Here is an 18,427-nt window from a genome sequence, read left to right as displayed (position 1 = left end):
CAAGACAGGGTTAAACAAGCAACACACACGCAAGCCATTAAATCAATAACCTTACCTAACTCTAAAACACACACACACTACATCTATCCTCATCCCCTTCCATAACCCTTATCTAATCCTAACCCCAAAACATTTCAGGCACACATGCAGACACACAGACACATACACAAACTGTTTACCAGTTACTATACAACATGCATTCAACAAAATTAACTTTCAGTACAGTGAACATTTAAACAAATGACCGTACAGTTCACTCTGTCATGCACATGAATATGTGACAGAATGAATGAAGCTCATATTTATGTGTGGATCCTTGTCTAAACATTGAACATTCATAAGAGTGAACGTTAAAAAAATTAACCCACATCACCTGAAACAAGCAAGCTCGAATATTATGTGCTGTTGCTGTGCAGGACTGCGGTACAGTGGGGAATGGGGTTTTGCCCCTTTCCCCACTGTAGTGTGATCTCAGAGATTGTGCATATAATTAGGGGGTGTAGGAAGCACAGGAGGGCTTCCCCCCTGTAAAAAAGATTTTGTGATCCTGACAAAGTATTCAAGCTTCTGGGTTTTTGGAGATGTCGTTTTTAATGTTTAACATTCACTACTGTAACCATTCGATGTTTAGAGGGCTATATATATATATATATATATATATATATATATATATATATACATACACATGTATACACACACACACACACACACACGTTAATATATATGTGTGTGTGTGTGTGTGTGTGTGTGTGTGTGTGTGTGTGTGTATGGGTCAACTTCACTTGCGTCTAAGTTACATAATCAAACTTTTAAAAGTTTGAAAATGTAATAAAAAAAATAAACCAAAGGAAAAAAACCTACCTGAACAGTTTAATTACCTCCCCTGCACCCCCCACTATTTAAATATACCAACTCCGAGATCGCACTACAGTGTAGAAAAGGGAAATTTTCCCATTCCACACTGTATGGAAATCTCCATTGAAACGTTCGAACATTTAAAAGTTCGATCATATGGTGTCGACCATATGACGTTCGAACTTTTAAGAGTTCGACAGCATGATATAGACCCCTTCACTTGACCTAAAACCACTTGACCTAAATTTCATTTGACGGACTCCCATTTCACCGACATATAAGACATAGACTTGTTGTGGGTTTTCCTTCACCTGTGACAATTCCGATAGTCATGTAGAAAGTAGTGTTGTAGTGTTTCTAAATGTTGTTTTTTTATTTACTTTTTTATGGGAAGTATATAAAGTAATTTGGTGAATGTTTTGTACATTCCAGCAGTAGTGGCAACGTGTAGAGTACTGTAAGGCGTGTTAAAGGTATATGACCTTTTCCTCACTGTAGTGCGATCGTGGAATTAGTATATATAATTAGGGTGGGTGTGGGGGGTACAGCCTCCTACCTAGTTTGGTTGTACATTGTCCCGTTTCTGTTAAGAGGGTTAGTAAGTAGTTTTTAAATTCTGGCAAGGGTTAATTATTGGTGTTCTAAGCGTGCTTGTCTATGGTTTAAGATTTAGTATGTTGAAATTCAGCATTGTAAGCTGTTGGTGGAGTGAGTTGTCAGTCAAATGAAATTTAGGTGAATTGGGTGTTGGTCAAATGGATGTCAGTCAAATGAGTTTTAGGTCAAGTGAAGTAGACCTGTGTGTGTGTGTGTGTGTGTGTGTGTGTGTGTGTGTGTGTGTGTGTGTGTGTGTGTGTGTGTGTGTGTGTGTATATATATATATATATAGTAATATTTAGATATATATGTATGCATATGTATATATATATATATATATATATATATATATATATATATATATATATATATAGAGAGAGAGAGAGAGAGAGAGATATTAATGTATATAACATGAAATATGTACAAACATATACATTTTTTGACATTTTATTACCCCTGTTAACCAGATTCAGGCAGTATCCCATATAAATATCCATACTTAAAACAAACACATACACACACATGCAATGTCACTTCGGTCATATTTAATTCTTTGTCAGTATGTGCAGTCATTGCCTAGTTACATTTGATTTTATCTAATTTTTCTGTCATGCATGGCAGGAATTCTCACATTACTGAAGAGAAGGGGATATTTACAATTTCTCTCTGCCTTCAGGGTAGTTGAATGATTTGTCAGTTTGCTGTTTTAGTATTTATCCCTGATAATGAAAGGAGTTTCCAAAGGTCAGCACAACCTACATGTCCAGTAAAGTAAAATAATTACTTGTCTAAATTCATTTTTTTCATAATGATAATGTTTCTTAGCAAATAACTCTTCTGTACAGATATAGTCAATATCCATTTTACAAAATTGTGTACAGTGTAAATTTTCTGTGATTTTTTTGTGTGTGTTCTAACAAAGAGCCTCTTCTGCCTCTAGGTATTCTTAATGCTGTTTGTTGTGTCCTTTGTGATTTCTGAATCACTTTCTATGAAGAAAGAAGGCTGGACCTACTTTACCCATTTGTGGAATTACATTCAGTGGGTGATCATTCTTCTGTCTGTTAGCTCTGTGGTCGTACATGTGAAGATAACTACTATTGCCGATCAGCTGTGGGCAAAATATCTGCAAAATCGTAATGAGTTCATTGACTTCTACCAAATATTGTTTTTCAGTGACACCTTCACTGGCTTGTCAGCTTCCCTTCTTTTTCTCCTAACCATAAAGGTAAGAGTAATATGTCACTGATATTTAAGAAGAGTGTTTGGGGAGTATTTAAGTAAAATATTTTGGGGGTATTTTCTTACCAGGATAGTGACTACATAGTGTCACACAAGTCATAAAAAGGGAATGCTACTGAGAGATTATAAGTGCATGTGTTAAGTGTAATAAAGTTATATTCACTTTATCAGTCAATATATTAGCACAATGCAGAGACTTTAAATGAGTTTATGGTACACTCCCAATTTCTCCAATATACAGTGCCTTTCATTTGCATCCAGCTTTTGTTGCTTCATTTTATTCCTTATTCACCTTCCGCTCTAGATTACTTCACTTTGTTCTCCCACTTTTTTCCTTCCAAATGCTCCTTATGCTGCTATGCCTTTTACTTCCTTCATCATCTTCTCCTAATCCTTCCAATCTTTCCAACTCATTCATGATTTCGAACACATCTCTTACATTAGGCTCGTTTTTTGTATTCCACTTTCTTGTAATTCCCTATTGTCATTAACTTTCTCACTATCACTTTGTGTTGTATCACTATCCATTTGCCCTATCCTAATATTCAAATTATAGGGATCATCTTTGTCTCATCTCCAAAGAACTTCTTCACCACTCCTTCCAGTTCTTTCTTATATGTTTATAATCTCCTACATTCCCAGAAAATATGAGTACAAGTACCTCTTTCTTTGCATCTCCAACATTCTCCCCCATTCTGTTTGGTGTGTAAAAATATTTATGCAGGCACTTCTGTAAAAAAATGTTAAATCTTCTTGATTCTGTCAATCCTCTGGGTTCTCCAGTTTCCTCTCACATTCCAAAGACAAAGAAATAGTTGGATTGGATCCCCTAAATTGGCCATAGCTATGAGTGCACGTACGAGTGTGTGGTGTGGAATCACTACTGCGGCAGGGCTAGCCACCTGGTGGTGAAAACGCTAGCTTTAGATGATTGTCACTGTTGAAGTGATATCCCAACCCCATGTGCAAAAATAGGGAAAACATGGATTGTGGATGGATGGATCCTTTGTTCCATATGACTTTCTTTTGTTACCCTTTTGTTCTATTGGCATGATTGATTTTTTTTCTTTTAAATGACTATAAACTCTGTAGGCATCAGTTCTAGTGTATAGTTTATATAGCATCTGAAGGCAAGTGAGGTATTGTATGAGGAAGTCGGGAGTGGCATAGAAGTATATAAGAGTGGTACAGGATATGTACAAGGGTAGTGTGACAGAGGTGAGGTCTGAAGTGGGAATGATGGGTGCGTTTAAGATGGAGGTGGGATTACATCAAGGATCAGCTCTGAGCCCTTTCTTATTTGCAACTGTGATGGACAGGTTGACAGACGAGATCAGACAGGAGGCCTTGTGGGCTATGATGTTTGCAGATGATATTGTGATCTGTAGTGAGAGTTGGGACCAGGTTGAGGAGACCCTAGAGAAGAGGAGATGTGCTTTAGAGAGGAGAGGAATGAAGGTCAGTAGGACGAAGACAGAATATATATGTGTGTGAATGAGAAGGAGGATAGAGGAATGGTGAGGATGCAGGGAGTGGAACTGGTGAAGGTGGATGAGTTTAAACACTTGGGATCAACAGTTCAGAGGAATGGTGATTGTGGAAGAGAGTACAGGCAGGCTGGAATGGGTGGAGAAGAGTGTCATGAGTGATTTGTGACAGGCTGGTACCAGCAAGAGTGAAAGGGAAGGTCTACAAGAGGGTAGCGAGAACAGCTATGTTATATGGGTTAGAGATGCTGGCATTGACAAAAAGGCAGGAGTCAGAGCTGGACGTGGCAGAGTTAAAGGTGTTAAGATTTGCACTGGGTGTGACGAGGATGGACAGGATTAGGAATCAGTACATTAGAGGGTCAGCTCAGGTTAGACTGTTTGGAAACAAAGCCAGAAGGGCGAGATTGTGTTGGTTTGGACATGTGCAGAGGAGGGATGCTGGTTATATTGGGCAAAGGATGCTAAGGATGGAGCTGCCAGGTAAGAGGAAAAGGGGAAGGCCTAAGATGAGGTTTATGGATGTGGTGAGAGAGGACCTGCAAGTGATTGGTGTGATGGAGCAAGATGCAGAGGACAAGAAGAAATGGAAACAGATGATCCACTGTGGTGAATCCTAATGGGAACAGCCGAAAGAGAAGAAGAGAAGAAGAAGTTTTAGGTATCTTGCAGGTTCACTCTTAAGATGTATCATTTTTCCTTTTGTTAACAAGGCTGGTGTCAATTCGGGGTGCACATATAAATAGTTCTTACTCATGGCTAAATCTTCACGTAAAGATGTTAATACTTAATGCTTTTAGCCAGAAGGTTAGGTACTGCATCTGGGCCTGCGGTTTTGCAGTTAGGAGCTTTTCTTAATTTTCTTTCAATTTCTCTGGCTGTTACTTCATCTTATTTCATATCATGTACATTTGAACATCTTATTCTTTCTTTTACTTCTTCTATCCATTCAACATCTTTATGTTCCACAGGAGTGTAATAGATATTTCCCCAAAATGTGTCTTATTTCTTCACTTTTTGGTAGTGTTATTATTCCTTTTGCCTTGTTTCCCAGTTCTCTATAAAACATTTTTTGGGTCATCAATAAATTGCTTATTTTGTACTCTTTCTTTAGATTTATCTTATTTTATTTAACATTTGTTTACCGGGAAAGTCCAACTTGGAACAAAGCCAATTTTCAGCAGAGGCCCGGGGAGAAATGCTCTAGACACATGTCTTTGTAACATGGGAAGAAACCAGAGAACCTAGAGGAAACCCACACAAATGCAGGGAGAACATACAGACTCCGCTGAGAGGGCACCCCAGCTGAGAATCGAACCGGAGAACCTCTTGCTCTGAGGTGAGAATGCTACCACTGCACCATCCATCTTCTGCATCTTCTTTAGTTATCTGCATATCTTCTAAGTATTTCTGCCTGTGCTGATATCTTTAGTTTATTTGCAATAGTGTATGACATATCCTGGTCTGTTCTGATACTGTGTGTTGCTTTTATGTCGCCTGTCTTTCTCTATATTTTTGTTGATCTGTTCCCTCTACTGTATTCAGTTTTAACACAGACACTTCTTGTCTTAATTGCTTTATAGTTTTCTCTATTTGATACATCCATTATAGCATTTGATTTCTCCCTTTCCTTTCTGCCCTGTATTTTTATGCTAAGGACTTTGTCTGTAATTAATTTAGCTGCACAATAATATTATCCTATTTACTTCTGTTATATCACATGAATTTCTATAAACAGTCTTGTTAATGTGTTCATTGGTTTTATCAAACTTCTAATATTTTGGGTCATATTGACTTTCTGTCATTTACTTCTTTCATTGATCTTAATATGTCTGTCCATCTCTATTCAATCAAGCAACTCTTCCTTTAGATAATTTTCTTCTAAACTAAGGGCAAATTCTTTGTTCTCCATTTCCTGCGGGCAATCTGCAGAAAAAGTCGACAGAGTCCAGAAGCCATGTGTCCGCCCCATCAGCTCTATCTACCCTTAAGGCAGTCCAGCTGAACTGTTCAGTTCCGAAGCCCTGAGGAATAGAGATGGCTCTGACAACTTCGGAGTCGACTCTAATGCCTCAGATCTGACAGGGATGCTACGGATCTGAGAGTCGTCCGACTCCAAAACCGTTAGAGATGGTGCACTCAGAGACCTTCTTGGAGCTGAAGATACTAATGTCCTGAGATCTGACTCAGAAGGTCCCAGCAGAATTGGATCCAGGGGCTCAGAAATGAATGGATGGATTGGAGAAGGAGTAGAGATTGGTAGAGTAGTGCAGATAAGGACTTCCTGACCCGAATGGGTAGAATTCAGGAGAACACCCATCTGTAACTGTGCTGTCAGATATTTCCTCATCATCCTGTCCACATCAAGCTCTGTCAGACATCTGGAACAGGAAGTGACTGATGGGGGCTTGGAATGCCAACTAGGCTCAAGGCTCAAGGTACGGGGAGAGAACCAGCAGAAATTGCAATGGACCTAGCTGAATGCACTCTGAAAGGTTGTGGTAAGATTAGACCCAACTTGTTGTAGACAAATGATATGCAATCCATCAGCCATCTGGCTAAAATTACCTTTACAACTGATTTGCCCAATTTAGAATCTGCGAAGGACACAAACAATTGATCTGTCTTCCTAATTTCTTTTGATCTATGTAAGTAAAAATGTAATTGCCTGTAAACATCTAATAAATGCAACATATATTCATCTTTGTTTGCAAATTTAGGAAAGAAAACTGGCATATTAATGGACTGGTTGATACTAGATTCAGACACCACCTTAGGAAGGAAAGAAAGGTTGGTACATAAAGTTACTCTATCCCTATGAAAAATCAAGTAGGCAGGCTTAAAGGGCAATGCTTGAAGTTCTGAAATTCTTCTGGCAGAAGTAATGGCCACTAAAAGATAGTTTTCCAGGTCAGGAATTTAAGATCACATTTTGCTGCTGGTTCAAAGGGAGAATTAATTAAGGTCTGCAGTACCAAATTTAAGTCCCATGGTGGAGTAGGGTCTTTATAGGGGGTCTCAGTAGAAGAGTGCCTCTCAAAAAGGTCTTAGAAAGCTTGAATGAAGCCAGTGAAGAATTCTCAAATCCAATGTTAAAGTTAGAGATTGTTGCCAACTGAACTTTAATGGTTGAGGAGCAAGCTCCCTCATTAAAAATTGTTGCCAAAAATTCAAGAACACTTTCTACAGGGGCTGAGAAGGGGTCAATGTGTTTCTGATGACCCCAAGCAAAAACTGCAAAGTTTTCTTGTAGAAGCATTATGGGCAGATAAAAATGTATGACAGACAGGAGGAGAGCATCAGTTATCTGGCTATTAAAGGAAGTGGAGAAACCATGCTGTTAGCTTAAGGTTTGAGATATCCGGATGTATCATGCTTGTCGGGTGGGACAGGAGGTTAGGAACTGGATCCAGAATCCAAGGTGGGTAAAGTAGATGAGGTCAAAGGAAGAGGAACCAAATCTGCCGAGGCCAGTAAGGTGCAATGAGGATGACTTTGCTCTTCAATTGGCCATTCTTCTGCAGAAATTTGAGAATAAGGGGAGTTGGGGGTTAGGCATAGAGGAGACCGGGGGGGAGGCTAATAGTGGAGCAGAGCATCCCTCAGTGATTTCCCTGGTTGGGGGCTCAGGACAAAGAAGCTGCCGCACTTGTTGTTTAGGGGAGATGCAAAAAAGATCGCAGCAAGGCTAGCCCCACTGATGGAAAATCATTTCTGCCACTTTTATGTTGAGACCACTTGTGAGGTAGTAGGACGGACCTGCTCAATTTGTCTGCTATCATGTTGGACTTCCCCAGAATGTATGCTATCAGAAAGTGGCTGGAAGAGATTGCCCAGTGTCACACTTTGAGGCTACTTGACACATGGGGTAAGACCTGTTTCCTCCTTGTTTGTTAATAAACCAAACTACTGACATGTTGTCCATCTGAAACACAAGTGTCCTGAAAGGGAGAGAGTCTTGGAAGGCCCTCAACGCTGAGAGCACCACTCTCATTTCCAGGACAGTGATGTGTATATTGGCCTTCTCAGAGAACCAAATGCCTTGGACCATTTTCTGCAGGAAAGGCCCCTCACCTACCCAATCTGGGATGCGTCTGTGGTCACTATGGCCTTGGGCTGAGGGAAGAATGAAAGGACAGCCTTTGTAGTACCTGATCTGATCAAATCTTCAACCAAAAGTATGTTTTGCATGCCTGCTTGGTTCTTAGTTGGGCTGACATGCATTGGTAAAGAATTGACCACTGTGTTGCTAGAATCCATTGAAGAATTCTCATTTGAAATCTTGCTAGAGAAATTAAAATTATGGCTGCTGACATTGACCATAAAGCTTGACAAATCAAAAGGGCTGAGCCAGTGGTACTGCAAATTATTTTCCTGACCTGGAATCTGATAGTCTGCACTCTTAAGACAGGAAGAGAAGTCGTCACTGATACCATGTTGAAAACTGTTCCTATGAATTCCAATGTCTGAGACAGTTCTAAATGAGACTTGTTGTCATTTATGGTAATCACCAGATGGGAATAAGTCTAGAGTACCTGATCTCTTACTCTTATTAGCAAATGCCTGGTCGGGGCAGTAATGAGCCAGTCGTCTAAGTACGGAAACACTCAGAATCCCTGCTGTCTCAAGTGAGCTGTTCCCAGCCAGAAGCATAAATACCTTCTGGATTGTCTGTTCATTTTTATGTGATAGTTTGCATGCTAAAGGTTTTTCAAGCACATCCAGTCGTCCTTGCACAAAAAAAGGGAGAATTGACTGAACCATGACCATCTGAAACTGTGTGTGTTGAACTGATTTGTTCAAGTTGCTGAAATTCAAAATCGGCCTCCAGTCCCCTATTTTCTTTGGCACTAAAAAGAATCTTGAGTAAGTTCTGGATTCTGTCTGGTCTGGTGGGACCTCTTGGATGACTTGTTTTTTCTAGCAGCTTTTGTATTTCGATTGCTACTGGTTTCCTCTGACTGGGTGGAATATTGGGAAACTTTGATACAGAAGGAGGTGATAGAGAAAAGGGAATAATATAACTTCTGGATGTGATCCTCTACACCCATGTATCTTTTGTGATGTCTAGCCAGGCTCTGTGGTGCAGGGATTATCAACTTCTGATTGCCTATAGAGGGGGACAATTGGGCCTCCTTTCAGGAGTGCTGGTAGGGTCTGGCGGAGAAGGAACCTCTGGACACCTGGTTCTGCAAACCTCCTCTACCACATGGGCAGCAGCATCCATTCAAGTTACCCCCTTTACCCCCTCTGCCTTTGGTGGAACTATCTCCAGTGGATCTTGGAAAGTACCCAAGGACTTTCTAAGCCACCTTTTTCCCCCACCTCATTGATTCCAAGAAAGGGTTCTTTGAGGGGGTCAAAAAATGTACACCCACTGCAGACAGGGTTTTTCCATCTTTCTCACACCTGGAGAGTGCGGCCTAAAATTTAGGGCCAAACAACGAACTGCCATCAAAATGTGCACTGACGAACAAGGACTTGATGGAAATGGACTCCTGATGGAACTACCTGAACTCACCGCCCTCAAGGGTCCTTCATCTGCATGGGAAATAAGCCTCACGGACAAATAAGAAATAGATTGTAGGGTAGCCAACTGCAAGGCCACAGAAGTCTGACTGCTGGCAGTAGTGGTCCTTGAAAGGGAGTTTGACAATTCCATTATCAAGTCCCTTTGTAGTCTCGTAAAGTGTGCCAGGTAGTTCAGCAACCTGAGGGCAAAGGTCACTGAAGCATACACAAGCTTCCCAAATCTGTCCTATGCCCTAGACTCCCTGTTAGGGGGGTGGACAGAGGAACTCTGCTCAGCAAGTTCCTTCTTGGTGGCCACCACCATATCCATAGTATCTACTTGCACTCCTTTGCTCCAGAACTCCCTTCTTACTGGTGCTGCCAGAATCCAATCCAGTCTCTTAGGGACTGGCTCAGCTGTGCCTGGCTCCTTCCACTCCACCTACAGATTAAGTCAGTGAGTTTGTATGCTTCCAGGAATACTGATTCCTCCAGGTAAAGGGTTATCGGAAGAACCACCACTCCTCTGCTTAAGAATCTCAAGAATGTCTCCAAATAAGATGTCTTCAGGTGGTGATCTTGGGGACTCTTCCCCTTCATCAAAATCAGTATCTTCGGTGACTGACTCCTGAGGGGAGTCCCAAGTGACTCCTCTTGCACCTCCTCTTCCTAGGGACCTCTTTGGTGGGATGCTCTGGAGAAGTATCAGACGACATGCTGATACCCTGTTGGGTAACCTGAAGAATTTCGGCTGGCTGTCCCTGTGGTGTAGAATGTTGAGGTTCAAGGTGCAGAGGCACATGAGATCCAGAGAGAACATCTGAGGGATAAGGAACAGTCCATCCTGCAGAAGCAGAGAAAACTCTCTCCACTGCCTTAAAAGCAGAACACTCTGGGGAGAAAGAAGCTGACAGAGCCCAGAAGCCATGTGTCCGCCGCATCGGCTCCATCTTCCCTTAAGGCATTCCACCTGAGGTGGAGATCTGAGCTGAGCTGTCCAGTTCCGAAGCCCTGAGGAGTAGAGATGGCTCTGACAACTTCAGAGTTGTCTCTAATGCCTCAGATCTGACAGGGATGTTACGGATCTGAGAGTCATCCGACTCCGAAACCATTGGAGCCAGTGCACTCAGAGACTTTCTCGGAGCCGAAGATACTATTATCCTGAAATCTGACCCAGGTGGTCCCAGCAGACTCGGATCCAGGGGCTCAGAAATGAATGGACGGATTGGAGAAGAGCAGAGATTGGTAGAGTAGTGCAGATAAGGACTTCCTGACCCAAAGGGGTAGGATTCAGGAGAACACCCATCTCTGTCTGTGCTGACAGATATTTCCTCATCATCCTGTCCACATCAACCTCTGTCAGACGTCTGGAACAGGAAGTGACTGATGGGGGCTTGGAATGCCAGCTGGGCTCAAGGTACGGGTGCAGAACCCTAGACAGCAGAAGTTGCAATGGACCTAGTTGAATGCCCTCTGAAAGGTATTAGTAAGGTTAAACCTAACTTGTTGTAGACAAATGATATGCAGTACATCAGCCATCTGGCTAAAATTACCTTTGCAACTGATTTGCCCAATTTAGAATCTGCAAAGGACACAAACAATCTGTCTTCCTAATTTCTTTTGCTCTATGTAAGTAAAAATGTAATTGTCTGTAAACATCTAATAAATGCAACATATTTTCATCTTTGTTTGAAATTTAGGAAAGAAAACTAGCATATTAATGGACTGGTTGATACTGGATCAGACACCACCTTAGGAAGGAAAGAACGGTTGGTATGTAAAGTTACTCTATCCCTATGAAAAATCAAGTAGGCAGGCTTAGAGGACATTGCTTGAAGTTCTGAAATTCTTCTAGCAGAAATAATGGCCACTAGAAAGATAATTTTCCAGGTCAGGAATTTAAGATCACATTTTGCTGCTGGTTCAAAGGGAGAATGAATTAAGGTCTGCAGTATCAAATTTAAGTCCCATGGTGGAGTAGGGTCTTAGCTGGAGAGTGCCTCTAAAAAAGGTCTTACAAAGCTTGAATGAAGCCAGTGAAAAATTCTCAAATCCAATGTTAAAGTTAGAGATTGTTGCTAACTGAACTCTAATAGTTGAGGAGCTAGTTCCTTCATTCAAAATTGTTGCCAAAAATTCAAGAACACTTTGCACAGGGGCTGAGAAGGGGTCATTATGTTTCTGATGACCCCCAAGCAACAACTGTAAAGTTTTCTTGTAGAAGCATTATGGGAAGATAAAAGTATATGATGGACAGGAGGAGAGCATTAGTTTTCTGGCTATTAAAGGAAGTGAAAAAAACATGCAGTTAGCTTAAGGTTTGAGATATCTGGATATATCCTGCCTGTCGGGTGGGACAGGAGGTCAGGAATCGGATCCAGAATCCAAGGCAGGTAAAGTAGATGAGGCCAAAGGAAGAGGAACCAAATCTGCAGAGGCCAGTAAGGTGCAATGAGGATGACGTTGCTCTTCAATGGGGCATCCTTCCGCAGAAATTTGAGCATAAGGGGAGTTGGGGAGTAGGCATATAGGAGACCAGGGGGGGTAATAGTGGAGCAGAGCATCCCTCAGTAATTTCCCTGGTGGGGGGTTCAGGGCAAAGAAGCTGCTGCACTTGTTGTTTAGGGGAGATGCAAAAAGATTGCAGCAAGGCTGGTACCACTGATGGAAAATCATTTCTACCACATGTTCTTCATTCCACATTGCTGCAGTCCTAACCATTGGGTAGTCCGCTGTCCAGTCGGCCCGAATACCAAAGTATATGGCTGACGTCGGTCAAGGCGCATTAGACTGACGTCAGGACGTCAGAGTACTAATGCGCATGACCGACGTCATATCCTCAGTCTTTTTTGCCGCATGGTCCGATGCAGAAGCAGTTTTGCGAGTGCAGGTTGGCGTTCTGAAATTTTCTGAAGTCGGAGTTTCAGACCGAATCAAAGTTGGCTAAGTACCCCGTTGGGGAATATTTTGGTTTTTTCTTGCCTCAGTATTTAACCGGATGTCAGAAAAAGTGAATAACTGTATTTCTTGTGGGAAACAGATACCTCATAGGGATTACCATACCTTGTGTATACCTTGTTTAGGGCCTGAGCACGACGTTGTTGGATGCCGCTCTTGTGCTAGATTTAACAAACGCACTATTAAGAGAAGGTTAGACTGTGCCAGGTTAGTTTTTGGGAAGCGTTGTAATTATAAAATGCCGTCGGATGCTCCGACGCCCGCTTCGTCCAAAAAGCGCAAGGACAAAGCAGCAAAGCCTAGAGTAGAAGAACCGGCAGTCCCGGACGTCGGTTCTTTAGAAGGCTCAGTGGAGCCAGAGGTTTTGCCAGGAGTTTCTTTGGAGTCTCAGGGAGAGACTTTACTGTTACAGGATGTGTCCTCTCAGGAGGTAGGCCAGGCTGAAGGGACTTCTCAGGTGGCTGTTCTTCCCTCTCTCCCTAAGGTGGTTAGAGCCTCCCCTTCTGTTTCCAAGGCTTCTTTGAGAGGCAGGCCAGGTTTAACTTCAGTGGGGGTTTCTCCTAGCTCTTCAGGATCTTTGCCTAAGAAACATATGCTTAAAATGGCAGAAGATTTGATTACTATGATTAGAGGTTCTATGCCCCCTCCTGATAAGAGGCCTAGGGTGGAGCCTGAGTTTGAGAGTTTTGAGCAGTGTTCGGAGGCTTCTGTGTCTTCGGCTGAAGACTTGCAGGAGTTTCCTCCTTATTCTGATTCTGATGTGGATGATTCTACTCCTTCAGCTTCTCCTCCTGAGGATTTTTCATTTTCAGAGACTCTGCATTCCATGAGGGAGCATTTTAAATGGGAAGGTCAGGATTTCTCTGATTCCAGGAAGAGGCTTAGGGAATTCTTGTTTTTACCCCAGCATAGGCCTTTAGCTATACCTCCTGTTCTGAATGTGGTGGAAGATGTTTTTGCAGAGGCTTCCCTGAACCCTGATTCTTTGCCTCCTGCCCCAGTTAAACCGGATAGGTACTATAGGGTGCCTGAAGCTCATAAGTATCTTTTTAAGAGTCCTAGGGCAGACCCTGAAACTGTCTCTCAGGGGCCTAAAGGTGTTAAGGCTTCTGTTGTTAAAAATCCTGTTCCTCCTGATAAAGAGGCAAGGGCTTTGGATAGATGGGGAAAGAAGGTGTATACTTCTTCCACTTTAGCCATGAGGGCGTTGAATTGCCAGTTTCACATGTTAAAATATCAAAATGATCTCCTTTCACAATTGAAGTCTAAGGTGGATGCTCTGGCGGAAGGTATTGAGTGTAAAGAGTTGCAGGATTTAGTTCATGTGTCTGAACAGGTGGGTAAGCATTCATTGCAATGTGGTTTTGATGCTGTGCAGGCCTCCTCGAGGGTGGCTGCCACTGGTTCTGTTCTTCGTAGGCACGCCTGGTTGAGGGATCAGAATTTAGCTGAGCATGTTAAGACAAGGATTTTGGATGCTCCTTTACAGTCTGACGTGTTGTTTGGTTCGCCTGTGGAAGCAGTTTTAAAGAAAATGGAGGACAAGGCTAAGTCTATGCAAACTGTTAAAGATTTTTTGCAGGTGCAGCCTCCCAAGTTTAGTAGAAATTGGCCTACTAAGGGATGGACATATCCTGCTTATGATTCCCAGTCTAGGGGTAGGTCTAGACGTGGTAGGGGCAGAGCTCAAGGTTCTTTTAGGCCTAGAACAGGGAGTTCACCTGCTCAGACTTCTGGTGAGGGCAGGGGTCAGTCCTTTCGTAAACAGACCCAATGACCTGCCTTTTCAGCTGCCAGTACATTCTCGTCTGGCAGCACCTTTGGGAGGAAGGTTGGCTCTTTTCAAAGAAAATTGGGATTTAATTACCCAAGACAGATGGGTTTTGGATATCATTCACCACGGTTACAGGTTTTATTTCCATACCTTGCCTCCTTTCAAAGGCATGCCAGACATTCCTCCTCTGCAAAGAAAAGAGGCTCACAAGCAAATTTCTCTGTTACTCCAAATAGGGGCCATTCAGCCAGTCCCTGTGCCAGAAAGGGGCCTAGGATTTTATTCTCGCCTGTTCCTAGTACCAAAGAAGTGGGACACGTGGAGACCAATTTTGGATTTATCTATCCTCAACACTTATCTGGACATTCCCAAGTTCAAAATGTTGACGCTACAACAGCTTTTACCTCTGCTGGGCAAAGATCACTGGATGGTAACTTTAGATCTCAAGGAGGCTTACCTTCATGTGCCTATCAGACTAAGTTGCAGGAAGTATCTGCGTTTCGAGCTGGAAATTCCCATTATCAGTTCTCTGCATTGCCCTTTGGCTTATCTACTGCCCAGAGTATTCACAAAGGTTCTGGCTCCAGTGATAGCTTACTTCAGGCTAAAAGGAATTCAAATCTATCCTTACTTGGACGACTGCCTGATTCTGGCTCAAGAAAAGGAAGACCTTTTACAGCATTTGGAATATGTGATAGCAGTGCTAAGATGCCTAGGGTATTCTGTGAACGAAATAAAGTCCAGTCTAGTACCCTCTCAAGACATGTGCTTTCTGGGTGTGAGACTGAATACAGCAGCCCAGATGGCCTTTTTAACCCCGGACAAACAAAAGAATCTTTCCATTTACTTCCATCACCTATCTCTTCAGTCCGGGCTGACTGCAAGGACAGTCCTTCAAGCCTTAGGGTTCATGGCATCTTGTATTCTGGTGCTTCCCAATGCCAAACTGCATATGAGGAAGCTGCAATGGTATCTCAAAAATGTATGGACACAGCACTGCCAGGATTTGGACACTGTCATTCAAATAATACCTTGCAATCAAAAGGAATTTTTGTGGTGGGCTCAGGAATGTCACCTAAACAAGGGACTCTCTGTGACCCGGCCAGAGGCGAGTCAGATTCTAACGACAGATGCCTCAGACATAGCTTGGGGAGCTCATCTGAATGGAAAGTGGATACAAGACAAGTGGCCTGCCAGACTACAGCATCTACATATCAACATGAAGGAGATGTTAGCAGTCCAGTTTGCATTAATGGCTTTCAAGGAGTTACTTCTTCCAGGGCAGGTGTTGATTCTAACAGACAACACAACTGTCATGTGGTACATCAACAAACAAGGGGAACACATTCTTACCCTCTATGCAGGCAAGCAATGATTTTATGGGAGACTGCGCTCAGCTTGCAACTAACTCTTCAGGCAAGGTTTCTGCCGGGAGCACAGAACTCCTTAGCAGATGTGTTAAGCAGGCAAATCATGGATCCCCACGAGTGGAAACTGGATCTTCATGTATTTCGGAAATTGACAGTGTCATGGGGAACTCCAGACATAGATCTGTTCGCTTCTCCACTAAACCACCAGCTGCCAAAGTTTTGCACGAAAAGGTTTCATCACACAGCTTGGAAAGTGGATGCTCTTTCTTTCAGTTGGAAAAATCTTCATGTGTATGCCTTTCCACCTCTGCCTCTTCTCCCAAAGGTACTCCTAAAGGTCAGACAAGACAAGCCAAGGATGATTTTAATAGCTCCAGATTGGCCTCGGCAACACTGGTACCCATTACTGAGGAACCTGGTAAGGAAGCCTCCATGGCCTTTACCTTTGATTCCACACCTATTGTCTCAGAGGGACGGTCATCTACTCAATGTCAAGCTTCACTCTCTTCATCTAACAGCATGGCATATTCTGTTTTGAAACACAGCAGGTCTCAACTTCCTCAACAAGTTTTGAATGTGATTATGGAAGCCAGAAGACCTAGTACAAGGAAAGTGTACGCAGAAAAATGGAAGAGATTTTTATTTTGGAGTGCAGCAAAGAATTTGGAGATTTCTGAGCCTAATTTGAGTGTGGCTCTTCAATATCTTACTGAGTTACTGGACAAAGGTTTGTCTTTCTCTTCCATTAAGATTCATGCTGCAGCAATTTCAGCTCACTATGATTGTGACCAGCCATTGTTTTCGCATCCTTTGTTCAAGCAATTTCTTAGAGGGGCAAAGAATATAAGACCCCCACGTAGAGCTCCTACTCCTGCTTGGGATCTCAATTTTGTGTTGGAGAAACTTATTCTACAACCTTTTGAGCCTGCGGCTACTGCTGACTTGAAATACTTGTCATGGAAGACTGCTTTTTTGTTGGCCATTACTTCTGCAAGAAGGGTTTCTGAATTGCAGGCCCTTATGGCGGTAGAGCCTTTTTTGATTTTCCATAAGGATAGGGTATCATTACGTACTAATCCTTCTTTTATGCCTAAGGTGGTTTCTAATGTGGCTTTAAACCAAACTATTCATTTGCCTACTTTCTATGCAGATCCCCAAAATAAGGGGGAAAAGATTTTGCACACTTTAGATGTACACAGGCAGTTGCGTTGTTATTTAAGCAGGACTAAGGATTTTAGACAGTCTCAGCAGTTGTTTATTTCTTTTGCTTTGAGTTCTCAGGGCAAGCCTGTGTCAAAACAAACTATTTCTAAGTGGATTGGGTTTTGCATTGCATTTTGTTATTCCCATCATGGCAAGGAGATTCCAGCTGGGATTAGGCCTCATTCCACTAGGGCTACTGCCACTTCAACAGCATTTCTAAGGGGAGTGGCAACTAAGGATATTTTGGAGGCAGCTACTTGGAGTTCGGTGCATACTTTCTCTAAGCATTACCACCTTCCTCTCTACTCTAAATCTAGGGCTGGTTTTGCCACAGCTATTTTGCAAGGCATGTTGACAGCTCCTGCTTCCTTATGATTTGCCAGCCTCCCTTACCTCTGCTTTGGGATTCTACCAATGGTTAGGACTGCAGCAATGTGGAATGAAGAACATAGTACAGTTTTGTACCTACCATAAATGTAGATGTTCGAGGATCCACATTGCTGCAGTCCAATACCCTCCCTCCTTCCCCTCTGTGTTTAGGGGTGGTTGTGTGGGTGAGGTTATACTCTTGTAATTTTGTATATATTGTACATATTTTTGGTGCAGGAGTGTTTGGTGTTTTTGGTTTTGGCCTTGTCTTTTTAGGGTCTTCTGACATCTGGGGCAAGAAAAGACTGAGGATATGATGTCGGTCATGCGCATTAGTACCCTGACGTCCTGACGTCAGTCTAATGCGCCTTGACCGACGTCAGCCATATACTTTGGTATTCGGGCCGACTGGACAGCGGACTACCCAATGGTTAGGACTGCAGCAATGTGGATCCTCGAACATCTACATTTATGGTAGGTACAAAACTGTACTTTTTATGTTGAGAGACCACTTGTGAGGTAGTAAGATGGACCTGCTCAGTTTGTCTGCTATCATGTTGGACTTTCCCGGCATGTATGTTATTATCAGAAAGTGTCTGGAAGAGATTGCCCAATGCCACACTTTGAAGCTTCTTGACACATGGGGTAAGACTTGGTCCTCCATGTTTGTTGATATACCAAACTACTGATATGTTGTCCATCTAAAACACAAGTGTTCTCAAAGGGAGAGAGTCTTGGAAGGCCTGCAACACTGAGAGCACCACTCTCATTTCCAGGACAGTGATGTGTGTACTGGCCTTCTCAGGGACTAAATGCCTTGAACCATTTTCTGCAGGAACGGCCCCTCACCTACCCAATCTGGGATGCGTCTGTGGTCACTATGGCCTTGGGCTGAGAGAGAATGAAAGGACGGCCTTGTAGAACCTGATTTGATCAAATCCTCCACCAAAGGTATGTTTTGCATGCCTGCATGATTCCTATTTGGGCTGACATGGATTGATAAAGAATTGACTACTGCGTTGCTAGAGTCCATTGAAGAATTCTCTTTTGAAATCTTGCTA

General features: G+C 42.6%; 1 protein-coding gene across 1 annotated transcript in view; it reads left to right on the top strand.

The window, feature by feature from the left end:
- PKD1 (polycystin 1, transient receptor potential channel interacting) overlaps nt 1–18,427 on the top strand; it is a 2,476,043-nt gene that overhangs the window by 2,350,327 nt on the left and 107,289 nt on the right. Inside the window, exon 47 of the mRNA XM_044088902.1 lies at nt 2,393–2,680. Coding sequence (XP_043944837.1) covers nt 2,393–2,680 — 288 coding nt within the window. The remainder of the gene's footprint in view (nt 1–2,392; nt 2,681–18,427) is intronic.

Source organism: Protopterus annectens, chromosome 12.part0 (assembly GCF_019279795.1).
Source record: "Protopterus annectens isolate FY-2018-M chromosome 12.part0, PAN1.0, whole genome shotgun sequence".
Lineage (NCBI taxonomy): Eukaryota > Metazoa > Chordata > Ceratodontiformes > Protopteridae > Protopterus > Protopterus annectens.
Note: the sequence above shows the minus strand (reverse complement) of the source record. Positions and strands in the feature narration are given on the sequence as shown.